The sequence below is a fragment of the Heterodontus francisci genome, chromosome 36 (genome assembly GCF_036365525.1).
Source record: "Heterodontus francisci isolate sHetFra1 chromosome 36, sHetFra1.hap1, whole genome shotgun sequence".
Lineage (NCBI taxonomy): Eukaryota > Metazoa > Chordata > Chondrichthyes > Heterodontiformes > Heterodontidae > Heterodontus > Heterodontus francisci.
In genome coordinates this window covers 36,590,515-36,609,340 of record NC_090406.1, presented here as the reverse complement: position 1 = coordinate 36,609,340, position 18,826 = coordinate 36,590,515, and the positions used below count along the sequence as shown (strand labels likewise).

Genomic DNA, 18,826 nt, shown 5'->3' with positions numbered 1-18,826 from the left:
GAGAACATTGGTTTTCCTGGTGTTCAGGGCAAGTCTCATGCTCTAGTCAGCTTTGCTGAATATGTCCGCTATCTGTTCTTCAGAATGAGCACTAACTTGTAGTTAGCATACTGTAGTTCTATTACAGAAGTGGTTGTTGTCTTGGTTATGGTCATTAGCCGGTTGAGGTTGAAGAGTTTACCATCAGTACGATAAGTTACTACCACACCTGGTGGGGAGCTTGTCAGTAATAAGCAGTCGCGTTGCTGCAAGGAAGATTGACAATACTGTTTGTGAAATGACACACCCCAGTTTGACGCCAGTTTTGACAGGGAAGGCGTCTGTAGTGGAGCCATTGTATAGTACTGTTATTTGCATCGTCGTGTAGGAGACGGTTGATGTTTGTGAACTTAGCTAGGCATCCATATCACTTTAGCACCTTCCAAAGAGCAGTTCAATTTACTGAGTCGATGGCTTTTGTGAGATTGAAGAAAAACAGGTACAAAGGGATGTTCTCTCTGCACTTTTCTTGAAGTTGGCCTGATGTGAAGATCATGTCGGTTGTTCCTCTGGTGGGGCGGAAGCTGATCTGGGACTCTGGAAGGACCTGCTCTCAAGTTGGGAAGAGGTGATTAAGAAGTATCCTAGCAGTATCCTAGCTAGGATTTTTCCAACAATTGAAAGCAATGCTACAGTTCAACTTATCTCTGTTCTTGAAGATTGTGATCATCATTGCATTTCTAATGTCACTTGGAATTTCTTAATTCTGCCAGAGCTTCACAAATAGGGCATGTATCCAAAAAATCGGTATGTCTCCTCCATGTTTCAGTACTTCTGCAGGGACATTGCCAGGACCAGAAGCTTTATTGTTTGTCGTCTGATTGACAGCAATTATCACTTCAAGTGTTGGATCATCATCTAGCTCACTTCTGATTTGTATGTTGTGGGAGATTCTGTAGCAGGTGCATGTCCACCATGGAGTTCTAATTGAGTGAGTAGTTCTATAAAGTGCTTTTTCCACTGCGTGTTGATACTGTCCGTGACTTTGAGGAGAGTCTTGCCATCTTTAGATCTTACTGGTTTTGGTCCATGCATTGAGGATCCGTAGATCTCTTTAGGTTGCCTTGAAAAAGGCACACGTATCATACATGTCATCAAGGAGTTGAATTTCCTCCAGCCTTTTCTGTCCACCATATATTCTTCAAGTTGCAGGTTCTTATTTGGACTTCAGATTTAGCTGAGTGGTGGGTGAGCATTTTGTCTGTAGAGTTTGGGTCCGGTTGCCAGGTTTGGAATGCTTTTATTACAATCGATGAGTTTTCATATTTCTGTATCGCTCTCACCAAATCAGTTTTGGTGTCTTTTAGTGATTTGCCCAAAGATTTCTTGGCATGTATGAGTGGTGATGGATTTCAATAATTGTCAGTCATCTTGGACCTTGCTTGATGGTATGACCATCCATTTCTGTAATTTTCAACAGATTGCTCTTGAAATTTCTTGAGCTTGGTGTTATTTGACAGGCCAGAGACCTTGAACTTTCTTCATACCTACCGTGGTTGTCGGTTCTGTTACACTGACATGATGTGCAGCGATTGGAATACTGAAGAGTTATAAAAATTGACTTTTCGTTTAAAAGGTGGACAGTGTATTGCAAAATGACCACTGATGGTCAAACCTGTATATTCAAACCGTCTTATTGTCTGACAAAGACAAAAGGATACATTCCAAGCTAAGAGGTGTCAATTACACCCATTCTGAACCCATCGAGAGATTTTTGAATTGAACAGATTCTTCTGAAACAAAGAAGTTGTGAAGTAGCTACATCCTGGTCCATTGTCAGTCACCACAGGAAAGGGGATCTGTATGTCCCAACAAAGACACCATTTTGACCTTAAAAGTAGCTCTCTGGAGAGAGAGAGAGGGAGAGAATCAGGACAAACATCATGAAAGGCTGTCCAGCTGAAAGCTGGGAGGAATCCAGAAAAAGCAGAAAAAGGTGTCCTGCTATGAATTTTACACTTCAACTTGTGATCCCCTCTCCCTAGATTGAAGACTCAGCTACCAGAGAAATCTACAAAACCCAGGCCTGCAACTTTAAAAGAGAAATTGGCCTCCGAGACGATTCAACAGGTTTACCATGAACGCTGAAAACCTACCTCACTTCAAACCTCTTACCCCCTTTCCTTTTTGTCTATTTGCGCGTGTGTGTGTGTTTGTGCACGTGTGCAAGTGAATGCATGTGTGGGTGCGGTTGCGACCATTTTGGGAATGAATATTGCTCAATAGACAGTTAATCTTCTGCTTTAAACCCCCAAGAAAACCTGTTTCTGTCTGTTTATTTGACAAATCAAACACAAAGTGGTTAAAACCCTTGTAACAAAAACACTTGCTGTAGTCAGTTGGGAGTTGAACAGTGGGGGACCACCCACACCCCTTACTGCTTAGCCTTAACACTTCCTTTTGGGAACCGTCACAAGCACCAATACCAAGCAACTGAGTCGGTGGTCTGTTCAGGATTCATTGACCGTAACCATAGCACATGTAGTGTGCACATCCTTTTGATCCCTGGTCCTGATGATCACATGGTCTATTAATTGCCAGTGCTTCAAGCTCAGATGTTACCAGGATGTCTTGAAAAAAATTTTGTTAGCTGGAAAGAGTGTTAGTGACTTTAAAGAACAAAAAAAATACAATTTAATTATGGGCCTATATTAGGAGAAAACTTTGTGAATTGAATAGCAAGGTTGGAGAAGGCTGATAGGGTTTTTGAATGGAGTTAGTTGAATGTGATTGAAGCACATTTCAAGCCAGACTTGAGAGGCAAAGTAATGAATGCAATTTTACTGAACCCAGAATCTGAATGGAAAACCAATAATAAAAGCTGACTAACAGTTTGTGATGGACAGGGGTAATGATGCTCAATTGCTTGAATTAAGTTTACAGTGATTGTGCAGTTAGACATGTAAGCCATTGGTTTCATATAACTAATTTTCTGCTAATAGAAGTTTGCTGATTTTTTTTTAAAGTTCGTTTCCATTTAAATATGTTTAAGGAGCTCTCAGTGGTGTTAAGAGTTTGGTTTAAAGCTGTTGGGAGGTTTCATCAATCTGTTATTTTGTAGACTGTTATTTTATTTGCATGGCTGCTCTTCAGAACCTGCAACGCTTTCATCATAGTTTAAGGTGCCCTGCTGCTTCCATTGTAAAACCACAGGGCATACTCACCATAGATGTTGTCATGGAATTTCCTCCATTACATTGACCTTTTGGTTTGTGTGTGGGTACAGAGTTTGTATTTTGCAGTAAAACTGTCTGCAAAATAATGTGACAAAGGAGAGCAAGTGCATGATACGACTGCTTGTTCATATTAGTGATTGAATATCAGGGTTGGAGAAGGCTAAAAGGGGTTTTAAATGCATTGAATAATGGAAATTGTATAAATTGGATCGCAAAACTGCAGTGTACAATAAAGACCACATTGGTCAGCATCCCTGAAATTTAGTGGTTAAAAGCACCACTTATTGTGGTCCAGTTGCATCAACCAAACAGTTCTAGGTTCAACTGTAGCCTGCGCTGAGTTAGTTATATAAAAACAGAAAATGCTGGAAATACTCAGCAAGTCTGGTTGCATCTGTGGAGCGAGAAACAGAGCTAACTTTTCAGGTCTGTGACCTTTTTCTTTTATTTCAGATTTCTACCATTTGAGTATTTTGATTTTTGTGTTGCTGAGTTAGTTGCTCTCAGACAGCATGGCATTTGGAGTGCTATAAATGTCCTCAATGCTATGGATTTAGGATGAAAAAAATTAGTCAGAAATCCCAATTCTTGATCTCTATCATTGACTTACAGAGAAATTGCACATTGAGACAGGCCATTTGGCCGAAACTTGTCGGTGTGTATGTTCATCATGAGTGCTAGTCCTAATCCAATGTATCTGCTTGGTTCCCATATCCCTTTATTATCTTTGATTATTTATCTAACCTATTCTTAAATTTTGATATGGTGTCTCTTTCAATTACAACATTCTGTATATTTCAAAATAAAAAGGCCGATCCTGCTGTCTTTTGCATTTCTTGCATTTAGTCATGTGTGTGTAGTGATTGCAGAATCTAGAAACTGTCTATATCCATTTAATCTGTCTCCTTCTGACCTGTACTTTTGAGCTATGATACTTTAAAAATTATAATTGCATGGTAAAACTGGCAGGTGAATAGTGGTGTTCAGGGGAAAGAAGATGTGAATTTGCAAGTGTGTTCAGAAACGGGAGAAAATATTTCAAAAAAGGATGCTTTATCTGTGTTTATATTTTATTGATTTTATAAACATTTTAAGAACAAATTGGTTCTAGGCTTATATCACATTGGAAGCAAGGAGGAAGGAGATGAGGTTACGCCAATGTCTGAGGGTCCTCAGCCAAAGTGTGGGGCAGTGAAAGGGGTGGAGCAGCAGTTAGGTAAGACAGGCCCAATTTTACATGGTGGATGGTACTATGGATGGACAGGGGTATCACCTAACCTGGACATGGCATTGTATAGTCTGAGATAAGTATGCAACAGCACCAACTTCTTTGAGAATCAAGCTTTAAGGAGTCTGGTGAGTAGAATGAATGTTAAGTTTTGGTGTCAAAGGAAGACTGTGCATGTGATGATATATACCAAAAGTCTTGCAATTGTCAAGACTTCCTGTCAACTTCCTTCATTATAAGTTCTTCTATCCACATTTATAATTGCAGCACCACCACAGGCAGGAATGCATAATTACAGCATGAGAAGTTTATGTAGGCAGTTTTCATTGTAAAATTTGGCATGGGGATTTATAATTGTGAATATAAAAATAAGGACAGAATGTATGACCTCCAAAGGGTGTCACAAATACATCTAAAATTCTGATCCAATTATCCTTCAGCCTCTAATCTGAATCCTTCATCTGAAGGCTGCACTTGGGCCTGACTCCCCATGTGCATTCCCAGAGGAGAAAGGACATGGATTGTTCAATAGCCGCAAATGGCTATTAAGACCAAGACTATAACATTTTTTTCAGAAGGGAATTGAATAAATATTTCAAAAGGAAAAATATAAAAGCAGTGGGAAAAGGGCAGGATTAGAGTCGGCAGTTCAAGTTGAAGAGCTACCACTAGTACAGGCTGAATGGGCTGAAAAGATAGGGGTAGGAGCTCCAATCATCAACACCATAGCCATCATCACAATGGCAAAAGCTGCATTCATGAGTTCTTTGAAGTTTAAGCCATTGTCTCTGGGCCCCCACCAGTTCCCAAAGCACCAAACCCATCCCTTTTCCTGGTAATTATCTGAAGCTGCACCAGTCTTAATAGCCATTTGTGGCTATTGAACAATCCATGTCCTTTCTCCTCTGGGAATGCACAGCCTTGGTGTCATATTGACCTCTCTGAGCTTCCAACTGTCCATTGTGCTATTAATTATATATTAATTGAGTAATTAAATTCAGGTGGACATTAACTGTGTTTAGGAGCCTTTTGCTGAATTCCTAATCATCTGCTCTGTATATACAAGATATAGGGCAGCTTACAGTAATTAACTGAGAGTTCTTTACTTCTCGTTAAAAATGGGTTAAGTTTGTAATGTTTACACTGGCAGAGAGTCTTGGAAGTAGAAAATAGACTGGTGATTTATAATTTATTGTTTTTAGCTCTATATTTTTCTTCCCCATCTCTGGTTTCTCTGTGCCTCATTTTTATTCATCCCATATTGATAACCTGTTCCCAAATTGCTACTAATATTACTGTAATAGTGCTTCACAGTCACAAGCAACATAGTCCTGAGATGACTCTCCTGCTGATTCTCACCTTCCTCCACCCCTGCTTCATGGGAAACTGGCTTCCACGTTGTGCCTCCTTACGAGCTGCAACTAAGATTTGCATCTAACTCACTGTGAAAGAACATGGGTATAAACACATATTCTGGGACTCAGTGTGCCAATATATTCATAGTTCATTGTAGTGCACTGGCTTGCCTGGGGATAGATTGTTTTTTTTTTCCAGAGCATTGTGTGAGCTAGCTCCAGGGGTTGAGTGACAGGCTGGTTAATTGTTGAACAGCAGAAATATGCTTCATGTATATGCTACCCATGCATGTGATGTACAAGGATCATAGGGCTAATGAACCTATCAATAGGTTCATTGATAGAGAGGGTGCAGAGGAGGTTCACCAGGATGTTGCCTGGTATGGAGGGCGCTAGCTATGAAGACAGGTTGAGCAGATTAGGATTATTTTCATTAGAAAGACGGAGGTTGAGGGGGGACCTGATTGAGGTGTACAAAATCATGAGAGGTATAGACAGGGTGGATAGCAAGAGGCTTTTTCCCAGAGTGGGGGTTTCAATTACTAGAGGACACGAGTTCAAAGTGAAAGGGGAAAAGTTTAGGGGGGATATGCGTGGAAAGTTCTTTACGCAGAGGGTGGTGGGCAGCTGGAACGCATTGCCAGCGGAGGTGGTAGATGCGGGCACGATGGAGTCTTTTAAGATGTATCTAGACAGATACATGAATGGGCAGGAAGAAAAGAGATACAGAACCTTAGAAAATAGGCGACATGTTTAGAGAGAGGATCTGGATCGGCGCAGGCTTGGAGGGCCGAAGGGCCTGTTCCTGTGCTGTAATTATCTTTGTTCTTTGTTAATACAACATTCCGTAGAACGTAACAGTAAAATAAATCTCTGTTATAAATCTCCCCAACCCAACTAGTAAGTAGTGTCCCTTTTCACTTAATATTGAAAATTGGTATGCCCAAGTATGTATTTACATGTGCATTTCTTTCCCCCAACATTTGTCTTCCCTCACATCCTGAAATTAGTTAGTGCAGAGTGCAGTTCCATTGTTGCCAGCCACACTCCAGTATCTCATTCAGATGGTTGTTATTCTCATACAAGCCCAGTCAGTTGGTAATTCAACTGTGCAGGCTATGTCAGTCCTCATATTTAGGTATCTGTCAACTGTGGTTTATTGGGTAGCATTCTCTCCTCTGAACTTCAAGTCCCACTCCAGGGCTTGAGCACAAAAATCAAGGCTGAAATTCCAGTGCAATACTAAGAGAGTACTACACTGTTGGAGGTGACCACCTTCAGATGACTGAAAAAGAAAGTCTTGCATTTATATAGCACTTTTCATCACCACCAGACATCTCAAAGCACTTTTTACAGCCAATTTTTGAAGTGTAGTCACTATAGTAATGTAGATATTTGCACACAGCACACTCCCAAAAACAGCAATGTGATAACAACCAGAGCATCAGTTTTTGTGATATTGATTGAGGGATAAATATTGGCCAGAACACCAGGGATATCTCCCCTATTCTTTGAAATAGTGCAAAGAGATCTGTTCCATCCACCCAGGCAGGCAGATGGGGCCTTGGTCTAACATCTCATCCAAAAAGGGCACCTCCGACAGTGCAGCACTCTTACTGCATTGGAGTGCACTGGGTACCAATCAGGAGCAAAAACTCTGGCTGAGTTTTTTTTTTCCTCTGTCCTAATTCAAGGTATGAGATGCCTCTACTGTTGCCCCGAATCAAGATCTGATAATTCAGCACAGACTATGGATCAAGACTCGGTCCTGTCTGGTCTTTATGGCTTAGTTGCTTACTATCTGTATCCACTAAGATATTGTGGAATTGTTTTTCTCTCCATTTCTATAATACAGCCTAACTGCCCTTTGCTATACTGTAACTGCTGTTGGAACTCCTGTCCATGTCTTCGTCACTTCTAGGCTTTGTTTCTATTCACCTTTTTGTTCCAAGCTCCTCTACTTAAATTTCAACCCGTTCAAACTTCTGCTGCCTGCATCCAACCCCATAGTAAGTCTCACTTATTTATCTCCCCAGTTACATTAACTGCGATTGGTTTCCCCATTCCTTAATGTTTTAGTTTCAAAATCCACATCGGCATTTACATATACCTTCATGACCACCTTGCCTTACACTACCCTACAGCTCCCTTCAACTGGTTTTTCACCCTCTGCTCTTTTGACTCAATCTACCTGCATTATTACAGTTCTTATCACTTTCAGAAGCTTCCCCAGAGCCTACTCTGACAGGTCACCCTCATTTCAAAAGGCAAGTCAACTCTGACTAGTCATAGTTATACAGCACAGAAACAGGCCCTTCGGCCCATCATGTCTGTGCCGGCCATCAAGCACCTACCTATTCTAATCCCATTTTCCAGCTCTTGGCCTGTAACTTTGTATGCTATGGCATTTCAAGTGCTCATCTAAATACTTCTTAAATGCTGTGAGGGTTCCTGCCTCTACCACCCCTTCAGGCAGTGTGTTCCAGATTCTGACCACCCTCTGGGTGAAAAGAATTTTCCTCACATCCCCTCTAAACCTCCTGCCCCTACCTTAAATCTATGTCCCCTGGTTATTGACCCCTCCGCTAAGGGAAAAAAGTTTCTTCCTATCTACCCTATCTGCGCCCCTCATAATTTTGTATACCTCAATCAGATCCCCCTCAGCCTTCTCCGCTCTAAGGAAAACAACCCTAGTCTATCCAGTCTTTCTTCATAGCTGAAATGCTCCAGCCCAGGCAACATCCTGGTGAATCTCCTCTGCACCCTCTCCAGTGCCATCAGATCCTTTCTATAGTGTGTAGCCCAGAACTGTACACAATACTCCAGCTGTCTGATTCTAATCCCATGAAGCATTTTGGGGATGTTTTACAGCACTGAAGGTGCTATATAAATGCAAATTTTTTGTTTATAATGCTTTCCCAGAGACAAAATTCGACTAAGTCGAATCTTAATCAGTATTACACAATTGCCATTAATGATGCTGGTCATCCTACTGAGCGAAAATGATCATTTTTTTTTGTATATGTACAAAAAATAAGCCCGTGTCTATGTCTTTAACTCTCTGTCTAGTTTTGAGTAACCCCTTTTATTTAATAGTGAAAGATACCTTTTGATATTTCTTTGTCTATCCCACACCCTCTGCTTTCAAATCTGAATTGAGACAGTCAAGTTTTGCCTGGTAACTGGTTCTTCAGAAAATTTCTGTTTCACCAGACAGATGACGAGTCGGGGTCAAATTTTATTTAATGTAACTCAGATCTATGAGAATTTTGAGCTGTTTTATTGTTTGGAATTGGGTGTTATAAGTTACTACAGCTTTACGGCTTGGTACTGTCCAATAATTAGCTGTTAATGCAGTTTCTGCAAATGGCTCCTCCTTGAATAGTTCGCTGAGAAAGTGTCTGGCATGACTGATATTAATCAAGTGACGTAGGCATCTTGTGGAAATTCTATATGTAATCCAGAGATAATAAACCAATGTTTCCCCAAGGCACGTTATCCTAAAATACTACGGACACACTTCGCTTCATAGGAGGTTGAGGGCTTGGAAGCTGACCTTTGGGTTGAGTGCAAGATAAAGTATCTAGGGAAGCCCAACTTGTAGTACCAACATCTTAACTCCCTTGACTGCTGTTCCGTGTTCTCTTACACTTTTTTGGGAAGAAATTGGCATTTTGCCCCACCCTCTAAACCTCTCCACTTCTCTCTTCCTTTAAGAAGCTCCTTAAAACCTACCTTTGGCCAAGTTTTTAGTCACTCGTCCTAATACCCCCTGCTTCAGCTCTTGTCAATTTTTGTCTGATTATAATCCTGTGAAGCACCTTGGGGATGTTTTACAGCACTAAAGGTGCTATATAAATGCAAGTTTTTTGTTTATAATGCTTTTCCAGGAACAAAGCTCTGCTGGTAGCTGGCTTGGTGTGCATTTTCCTTGAAAATGACGAGAATGAATAAGTAATGGCTCTGCAGCTTTTATTTTCTTTTGTGTCAAAATTTGGTAGCTGACCCTGTTTCTGACACTTTTTCTTTGTTTAGCCATCAAGCTCATCAGACAGTGAAGTTCCAGAAAATGAAGTGATCCCAGGAAGTGGGGTAGAAGAGGAGAAAGAAGCGAGTGATGTCGAATCTGACAAGGGCAGCATTGAACAGAGTGGAATCAAGAGGAAGCCCCTACTTGCAAAGGTAAACCCTTAACCACAAGACTGTTGTTGGTCCTTTTCACAGAATTGTTATAGCACAGAAGAAGGCCATTCGGCCCATTGTGGCTGTGCTGGCTCCCCAAAAGAACAATTTACCTAGTGTCACTCCCCGCCTTCTCCCCCATAGCCCTGCACATTCTTCCTTTTCAGTTAATAATCCAATTCCCTCTTGAATACTTCAGTTGAACCTATCTGAACCACAGTCTCAGGTAGTGCAGTCCAGATCCTAACTTCTCAGTCTTTTGCCTATTACTTTAAATATGTGTCCTCTTGTTCTCGATCCTGCCACTAATGGTAAAGGTTTTCCCTATCTACTCTGTCCAGACCCCTCATGATTTTGAACACCTCTATCAAATGTCCTCTCAATCTTCTCTTCTTAGTCCCAACTTCTCCAATCTATCCTCATAAGTGAAGTTCCTCATTCCTGGAACCATTCTCGTGAATCTTTCTGCACTCTCTAATGCCTTTGCAGCTTTCCTAAAGTGTGGCGCCCAGAACTGGACACAATACTGCAGTTGAGGCCGAAATAGTGTTCTATACAAGTTTAACATAACTCCCTTGCTTTTGTACTCTATGCTTCTATTAATGAAACCTAGGATGCTGTATGTTGTATTTTTGCTTTATGAATATCTAGCTTTATTAAGAAGGAAGCTTGTTTTTCTGCTACTCCTCCTTTCCACTCCTCCATTAACCCCTTCTCTCCTGAAGATGTTGAGTCATGCTGAGGCATGGTTCCATTTTAACTGTTTGCTCAAGGATTGTATTAGCTTGGCTCACTGGTAACATGCTCACTGAGTTAAATGGTCAAGGGTTCAATATCAAATTGAGCACATAACCTAGGGTGACATTCTGCTGCAATACAAAGGGAGTGTTGGTTTGTCAGAGGTGCTGTCTTTCAAATGAGAGGTTAAACCAAGGCCCCACCTGCTTGTTCAGGTGGCTGTAAAAAGATCTTGCAACACTTTTTGAAGAAGAGCACGGAGTTCTAATAGCGTGATGACCAAAACCTTTACCATGACCAATACCACTTCTTTAAAAAATAGAGTAACTAAGTAGTCATCTATTTCATTGCAATTTGTGTGCAATTCACTGCCACCTTTGTCGACATAACTACATCTCAAAAATATTTTAATGGCTGTGAATAATTTGAAACATTCTGAGGATGTGAAAAGCCTTACATAAGTGCAAGGGTTCTCTGTCTCTATTTTCTTTGTCTGCGTCTATGTGTGTCTCTCTCACTCACTCACTCTCACACTCTGTCAGTCTCTCTGTCTCTGTCTCTGTGGGAACAGAATTTTCGAGAACAGAATAATATGGGGACATTTCAGGTGAAATAATTAATCAATCGTGTACTAGTAACAAACTAACCTCGGAGCTGCAGAGACAGCTTATCAGAATTGACTTCATAGTTTCAGGGCTGCACAGACAGCTTATCAGTAGAAGAAGTACTAACAAGCAAAAACTAACAGGACAGCTGCAAGCTGCCTAATAGTAGCCCATTGTATAGCAATCATCCTAACGGTCCAAGGAGATAGGGGGGATGAGAAACTGCTAGAGGGGAAGGTGACAAGGCAGTACCCCAATCAGGCCACGACACCAAGAAACTGCAAAGTTTGTAAACCAATTGGGAACATAATGGGGGTGTCACTGATTTGTAAGAAGAACTACAAGAAAGGCTTGGTTTCCCTGCTCAGGCAGGAGAGGGCAGGAGAGAGGAGAGGAGAGAAGAGCCCAGGTGTTGTTGTTGTTGTTTGCTTTGCTGATGATGTAACCAACAAGTACTGCAATAAAGTTTCTTAAAGCTACAGTCGGACATCGTCTCTGTTTGTGTAACTAATGGGATCCAACAACTTGGCGTAGTCGGCAGGATCGCTGGAGGATAAAGACTGAAGCCACAGACATCGGACCTATTGGCGCCCCCAGAGGTAAGGACTCCTCTTTGTGTTAAAAGTCCTTGGTCGTTGTCTAAATTTCGGTTCCCTGCCACGTGATCCCGAACGGCGGTATTTGACGGAAATACCCTTTCTTGTGCGGCTTGAGACCCCCTTTATAGATGTCTAACTTGGCGGTATTTGACGAAATACCTATTTGGTGAAAAGCCTGACGGCTCGAGACCTACTTCCCTACCTGAATGGATAAAATGACAGACGAAGGCAACCGACAGTTACCAACTACCGTCAAAGGTGGGCGGGCCCCACCTGACGTTCCCGAAGATGAAATACTTCCGCAGTTGAAAGAATATGTAGAGCAACAGTTTAATCTGGCTAAAGCGTACACCGAAATTGGGCAAAAATATGTCACCTCCACAGGACAGTGGTCCCTGGAAGATATAAAGAGAGTCTGGGTAAAAACAACCCGTTTAAAGGATAACGAATGGACCCAATGGTCCTTAGCCGTAATGGGCCAGATTCGGCAGCGCAATGAGATTATGCGACAAGCCCAATGTGATGGCGACCTAACGAGTGCGAAGGATCAACTGAAGGCGGTCTGCGAACAACTGAAAAAGGAAAAGCTTAAATCGGAAAAGCTAGAGGCTGAAAAACAATCTGAAAAGGAAAGGCTAGAGATTGAAATTAAAGAGCTTAAAAAACAACTACAAGATCAGCAGACGACCCAACCGAAGGAACCGGGACAGCTCTGCGAACCCCGCCGACCACCTCCAACTAACTTGTATCCGAGTTTGAAGTCGTTACAGACGGAACAACGGAAGATGCAACTGCGTGAAGCAGGTCTAGCCGAGTCATCCAGTGAAGAAAGTGACAATGATGATGGGTTACCGTTTCCGCGACTAGCCCCCCTGAAACAGAAACGCGTTAAGGTCAAGACGGAAAAGAAGACTGTGAACGGTAGCGAGGTCACCACGGCCGAGCACAACACGTACTGGACACACGTCCCGGCTTCCCCTGAGAAAATCGACAAGTGGTCCACAAGATTGCCCAACCCGAAGAAAGGGGGTCTGAAAACGTGGGAGCAGCTGGAATGATTGAAGGGAATTTACGATCTCCATCCGTGGGATGGGGTTCAGATTCTGACCGTAATGGTGCCCGGGCGAGCGAGCCGAAAGCTAAGGAGTAAGGTCCAAATTGCTTTGGGTGAAGATGGTCAACCAGACGCTGGATAGATTGCGATTAACGCGTGGTTGTGAGAGTTTTGTCCTGTGAAAATGGACTGGAGCAAAGTTGCAGCCTGTCAGCAGAAGAACTCTGAGGAAGTGCGGGAGTACGAAGAGAGGTTCAGGTCCACCTGGGTGGAATACTCAGGGATAGTAGACCCTACTCCAGAGGAGCTGGACGACACCAGTTTTGGACCCTTAAAAACTGCTTTTGTTGATGGACTAAAGCCAGAACTGTCTAAAATACTGAAGGCCACCCTACCGGAGTGGGATGCAGTAAGAGTGAAATACTCAGAGTTAATTGACAGATGTGCTCAGCTGGACAGGGATATGGGAGTCAAGCTTCGAGCCGTGCAGACGGATCCAGTACCGAAAGAGCCTGACAAAGAGCAAGTTAGGCGACCCGACCCCTGTTACTATTGCGGGAAGGAAGGCCATTGGGCTAAGGCGTGTAGAGCGAGAGGACGAGGCAGAGGACGCCAAGGACGCAACCCGGCACCCAAACCAGCTCCCTCCCCTGATGCCAACGACCTCTTTGAGAAGTTCAAACGGTTGACGCCCCAGCAACAGAAGGAGGTGTCCTCCTTAATAGATGCGACAAAAAACTAGAGGAGCCCTCCCTCGCCCTTTCTGCGCCTCTCCTAGTGCTAGTAGAAAATAGAAAAGATGGATTGTATGTAACTGCGAGGGTGGGCGATCAAGACACTGACTTCTTATTGGATACCGGAGCCGAATTAACGTGTCTACCTCAACAATACGGTAACTCCCTACCAATGGACGGTAAGACTAAAAGAGCTTACGCAGCTGGGGGCAATGGGTTGGTAATTAAGAGGACCCAGCCCTTACTCATCGGTCTTGGTCCGCACGAATTGATAACACCGGTCTGGGTAGGTCCGGTGGACCAAGCACTCCTCGGTATCGATGTTCCCACTCAGCTGAACTCCTTGTTGCATTTCGAAGGCGGCCAGGTAACTTGGTCTATCAGATGTTTGAAGAAAGAGCAGCTGAGGGAGCACCCAATATGGGCCCAGGATAAGAACGATTGTGGGCTACTTCAGATGGAACCGGCAACGTTTACAGGATCCGCTCCGCCCTGTACTAAGCAATATCTCATCAGTCAAACATCTATTGCAGGAATCCTACCCGTAATCAGACAGCTAGAGGAGCGAGGCGTGCTGGTTAAAACACACAGTACCCCAAACAACCCTGTGTGGCCAGTACGGAAGCCAAACGGGACCTGTCGGCTTACTGTCGACTATAGAAAGGCTAACCAGTGTATTGATCAAAAGGCCCCTCTGGTAGCTGACTCCTCTACGGTATTTAATGCCCTGAAGCCGGAACACGAATGGTTCTCTGTTATCGATATGGCCAACGGATTTTGGTCGGTGCCACTGGCACCCGAAGTCCAACCGTGGTTCGCCTTTACAGTACAACAACAACAGTACACCTTGACTCGCCTGCCACAGGGTTTCCACAACAGCCCCACGGTATTTCATATGGCCCTACAAAACCACTTGAGGGAGTTACCTTCCATGTACTCCACGGTCATTCAGTACGTGGACGACATTCTGTTAGCCTCTGAGACAGAAGAACAGCACGAACAAGATCTGCGTACCCTGCTGGATCACCTTCATCAGAGAGGCCATAAGGCCAGTATCGACAAAGCACAGATAGCAGAAGGAGAGGTCGTGTACCTGGGACAAAAGATTTGGAAAGGAAAGAGGGAACTCACCCAGGACAGGACCGCCAACATTCGGGCTGCCAGACTGCCCATCACTATCCAGGAGCTTAGGTCCTTTTTGGGTTTGTGTAACTTCAACAGAAACTGGATCGACTCCTACACACAGCTGGCTCAACCATTAACCGATCTCTTGAAGGCAAAGCGGGCCTCTAATGAATCAGTTACCCTAACCAAAGAACAAGAGGCTTTCGAAAACTTAAAGAGGGCATTGTGCTCAGCGCCAGCCCTGGGAATCCCCGACAACGGGAAACCGTTTACCTTGTTTGTACACGAAAAAGAGGGATATATGCCTGCCATACTGACACAGGAGCACAGGGACAAACAGAGACCTATTGGATACTATTCGAAAAGACTGGACACCGTCGCCCTAGGATGGGGCAGTTGTTTAAGAGCTATGGAAGCTGCATGCCAAGCAGTAATGGCTACTGCAGGTCTGGTGTTAGATCAAAAGTTAACCGTTAAGTGTCCGCACACAGTCCACACATTGCTATCCATGAACGGAGTATCCCAAGTGACCGCAGCCAGATGGACCCGATGGACAACAGTCCTAGAGGCTCCCAATCTCCACATCGTCCGGGCCAGCCCGGTAGATCCGGCGACTATGCTCCCGTGGCCTGGAGAGATGGAGGAAGAAGAACATGATTGCGTGGAGATTATGGAAGAAACAGAGGAGGTAACCCTAGCGGCAGAGGAAGCATTGCTCAACCCAGATTTAATCCTTTTTACAGATGGCTCATCCTTTGTTGACAATGGTACACGGAAAGCAGGATGGGCAGTTACAACCCTACATGAAGTTGTGGAAGCGGGATGCCTGCCTTCAGGGACATCGGCCCAACAAGCCACACTGCGAGCCCTGTCCGAAGCATGTCGAATAGCAGAGGGGAAGACAGCTAATATTTACACAGACTCATGGTATGCTTTTGGACTCGCTCACGACTTTGGTCAGCTGTGGCGCAAAAGAGGATTTCTCACTGCTGCTGGTACACCTATTCGAAATGGGAAAGAGGTCCGAGACTTACTGGAGGCGACGCAATTGCCACGAAAGGTATCCATTTTGAAATGTAAAGCCCATACGAGAGACAACACCATAGAGGCAAAGGGAAATGCCCTGGCCGACAAGGCAGCCAAGGAAGCCGCCTCGCAGGATGATCCCACGGACGCAAATATGTAAACTGAATGCGTCCCATCTGACACAAAGAACCTTTGGGCGCCAAGTGGGAGGGACCTTTCCAAGTGCTACTGACCACCCAGTCAGTAGTCAAAGTCGAAGGAAAGAAAGCCTGGATACACGCCTCTCACGTAAAACGAGCAACCCGTGATTGAACGCAGAATTCTTTTTAGTGATGATTGTAATTCTGTATTTGATGTTTTTGCTTATTAAGTGTTGTTGTTAACCAGTAACTGAAGCCCCTGCAAAACGTATGCCTTTACAGAGCTCCCGCGGGCCCCTCTTGTGGCACAAGCAGGCAACGTATTGAGTGTGACCCCTCCGGGTGTTGAAGGCTGTTTCTAGACAAATAGAGACCATTAAAGGCACCTAGGTGGGATCAAGGGAATGATTCTTAAAAGAGTTTTGAAGAATCAAAGGGGGGACTGTGGGAACAGAATTTTCGAGAACAGAATAATATGGGGACATTTCAGGTGAAATAATTAATCAATCATGTACTACTAATAAACTAACTTCGGAGCTGCAGAGACAGCTTATCAGAATTGACTTCATAGTTTCAGGGCTGCAAAGACAGCTTATCAGTAGAAGAAGTACTAATAAGCAAAAACTAACAGGACAGCTGCAAGCTGCCTAATAGTAGCCCATTGTATAGCAATCATCCTAATGGTCCAAGGAGATAGGGGGGATGAGAAACTGCTAGAGGGGAAGGTGACAAGGCAGTACCCCAATCAGGCCATGACACCAAGAAACTGCAAAGTTTGTAAACCAATTGGGAACATAATGGGGGTGTCACTGATTTGTAAGAAGAACTATAAGAAAGGCTTGATTTCCCTGCTCAGGCAGGAGAGAGGAGGAGAGGAGAGAAGAACCCAGGTGTTGTTGTTGTTTGCTTTGCTGATGATGTAACCAACAAGTACTGCAATAAAGTTTCTTAAAGCTACAGTCAGACTTCGTCTCTGTTTGTGTAACTAATGGGATCCAACACGCTCACTCGCTCGCCCTCCCTTCCCTCCCTCCCCCTCCCTTCCCTCCCTCCCTCCCCCTCTCTCTCTTCCCTCCCTCCCCCTCTCTGTCTCTCTTCCCTCCCTCCCCCTCTCTGTCTCTCTTCCCTCCCTCCCCCTCTCTGTCTCTCTTCCCTCCCTCCCCCTCTCTGTCTCTCTTCCCTCCCTCCCCCTCTCTGTCTCTCTTCCCTCCCTCCCCCTCTCTGTCTCTCTTCCCTCCCTCCCCCTCTCTGTCTCTCTTCCCTCCCTCCCCCTCTCTGTCTCTCTTCTCTGTGTCTCTGTCTCCCTCTCTTGTTCTCCCCTTGCTCTCACTCTCTCTTTGGGGCGCTTCTGTGTCAGGCAGTGCAGTTATGGAAAAAGCCATTGGGTGGTTTAGGAGACTCATTGCTGGGACATCAATCCAATTTTTTAGTCCGCTTGACTTAGTTGTGTATTGCAGACTTCAAATCTTGGTTCAAATTAAGGAAATTTGCTAACTCACAACAATCAGTAGAAATTACATTAGAGTTTGTTAGTCTTTTGACTTCTATATAAATCACCTCTGTGGATACCAGTTAATAAAAGATTATTTGTTTTGTTTCCTATAACATGAATGCTAGATAAATGGCATTCTAAGGCCTTTGACCTTTTTGGTTGCAGCTTTTCTCTGGATCCATTGGAGGACCAGAAGGAAGGCTTCTGATTTTTTCTGTGTCTGGCAACTACTCCTGCAGCCCAACTAAAATTGGGTCCCAGAGCCAAATTACAAAGTTCACCTCTTAAGTAGATGATTTGCTGTCAGCAGCAGCTGCACAATTCTCTTACTAACAACAGCACATCATCAATAGGGAAGTGCCATGCAGTGTTTACTCCAGCACTGTAATCAAGGGATGGTTCAAACACTCTTACTATTTATTTGAACTGTTACGAACAGGTACCATTGGATCCCGATAAAATTGCATCGTTAATGCTGACTAATGAGTCTATTAAATGTTAATGCCACTGTTGTCCTAGGTAATGCTGTGCAATTTCTGTTCTATATTAATACAATATAGGTGTAATGAAGCAATGGTTTAGTGTATTAAATAATACTAAGTCCCTCAACAGATGCTCGTATTAAAGCTGATGATGTATCCTGTTGGTGCTTCGGAACAAAAAAAAACACATTGGATGGTTTGAACTTTGGACCCATGGCAATATTTTAAGATGCTGCAACATTTTTTAAATTAAAATGATTCAAGTTTCCATTAACAGTAAATGCACAGAATTTGGTCTTCCCAGGAGATTGCATGGCTGGTTTCTTGGGGGAAGGCAGTTGGGGATGGGGGGGGGGTCACGGTTTGCAGGCTTGATGGACCTTACTTTTCCTGCCCTTCATTATTGTTATGTTCAAATTTTAGGAGTAACAAGTATGATACAGCGTTCTCTAATATTGAAGATTGTAAATTGAGTCATTGTCCTGAAGCAGTGGAATGGAACGTAAATTTAAATGAGGCTTGATTGAACAATATTGGCATAGAAGCAGTGTTTGTGGTTATCACCCCAATTCGCATAGTGTCTGAATATAAAAGTTGTTTGACCCACCTATTGTTGACACAGGGATTAAAGTGAAGATCCTGAGGGGACTTGACAGGGGTGGATGCTGAAAGGATGTTTCCACTTATGGGTGAGACTAGAACTCACGTGACACAGTTTAAAAATAAGGGGTCTCCAATTTAAGATGGAGATGAGAATTTTTTTTTGCTGAGGGTTGTTAGTTTATGAATTCTCTTACCCAGAGAGCAGTGAGGCAGGGTCATTGAACATTTTTAAGGCTGAGTTAGATAGA

At 43.5% G+C, this 18,826-nt stretch overlaps 1 protein-coding gene across 3 annotated transcripts in view; it reads left to right on the top strand.

Moving 5' to 3' along the window:
- The window catches only part of hdgfl2 (HDGF like 2), a 104,360-nt gene that overhangs the window by 37,377 nt on the left and 48,157 nt on the right, over nucleotides 1-18,826 (top strand). For all 3 annotated transcript variants that reach the window (XM_068016541.1, XM_068016539.1, XM_068016540.1), the window contains exon 4: nucleotides 9,834-9,980. In XM_068016541.1, coding sequence (XP_067872642.1) covers nucleotides 9,834-9,980 — 147 coding nt within the window. The remainder of the gene's footprint in view (nucleotides 1-9,833; nucleotides 9,981-18,826) is intronic.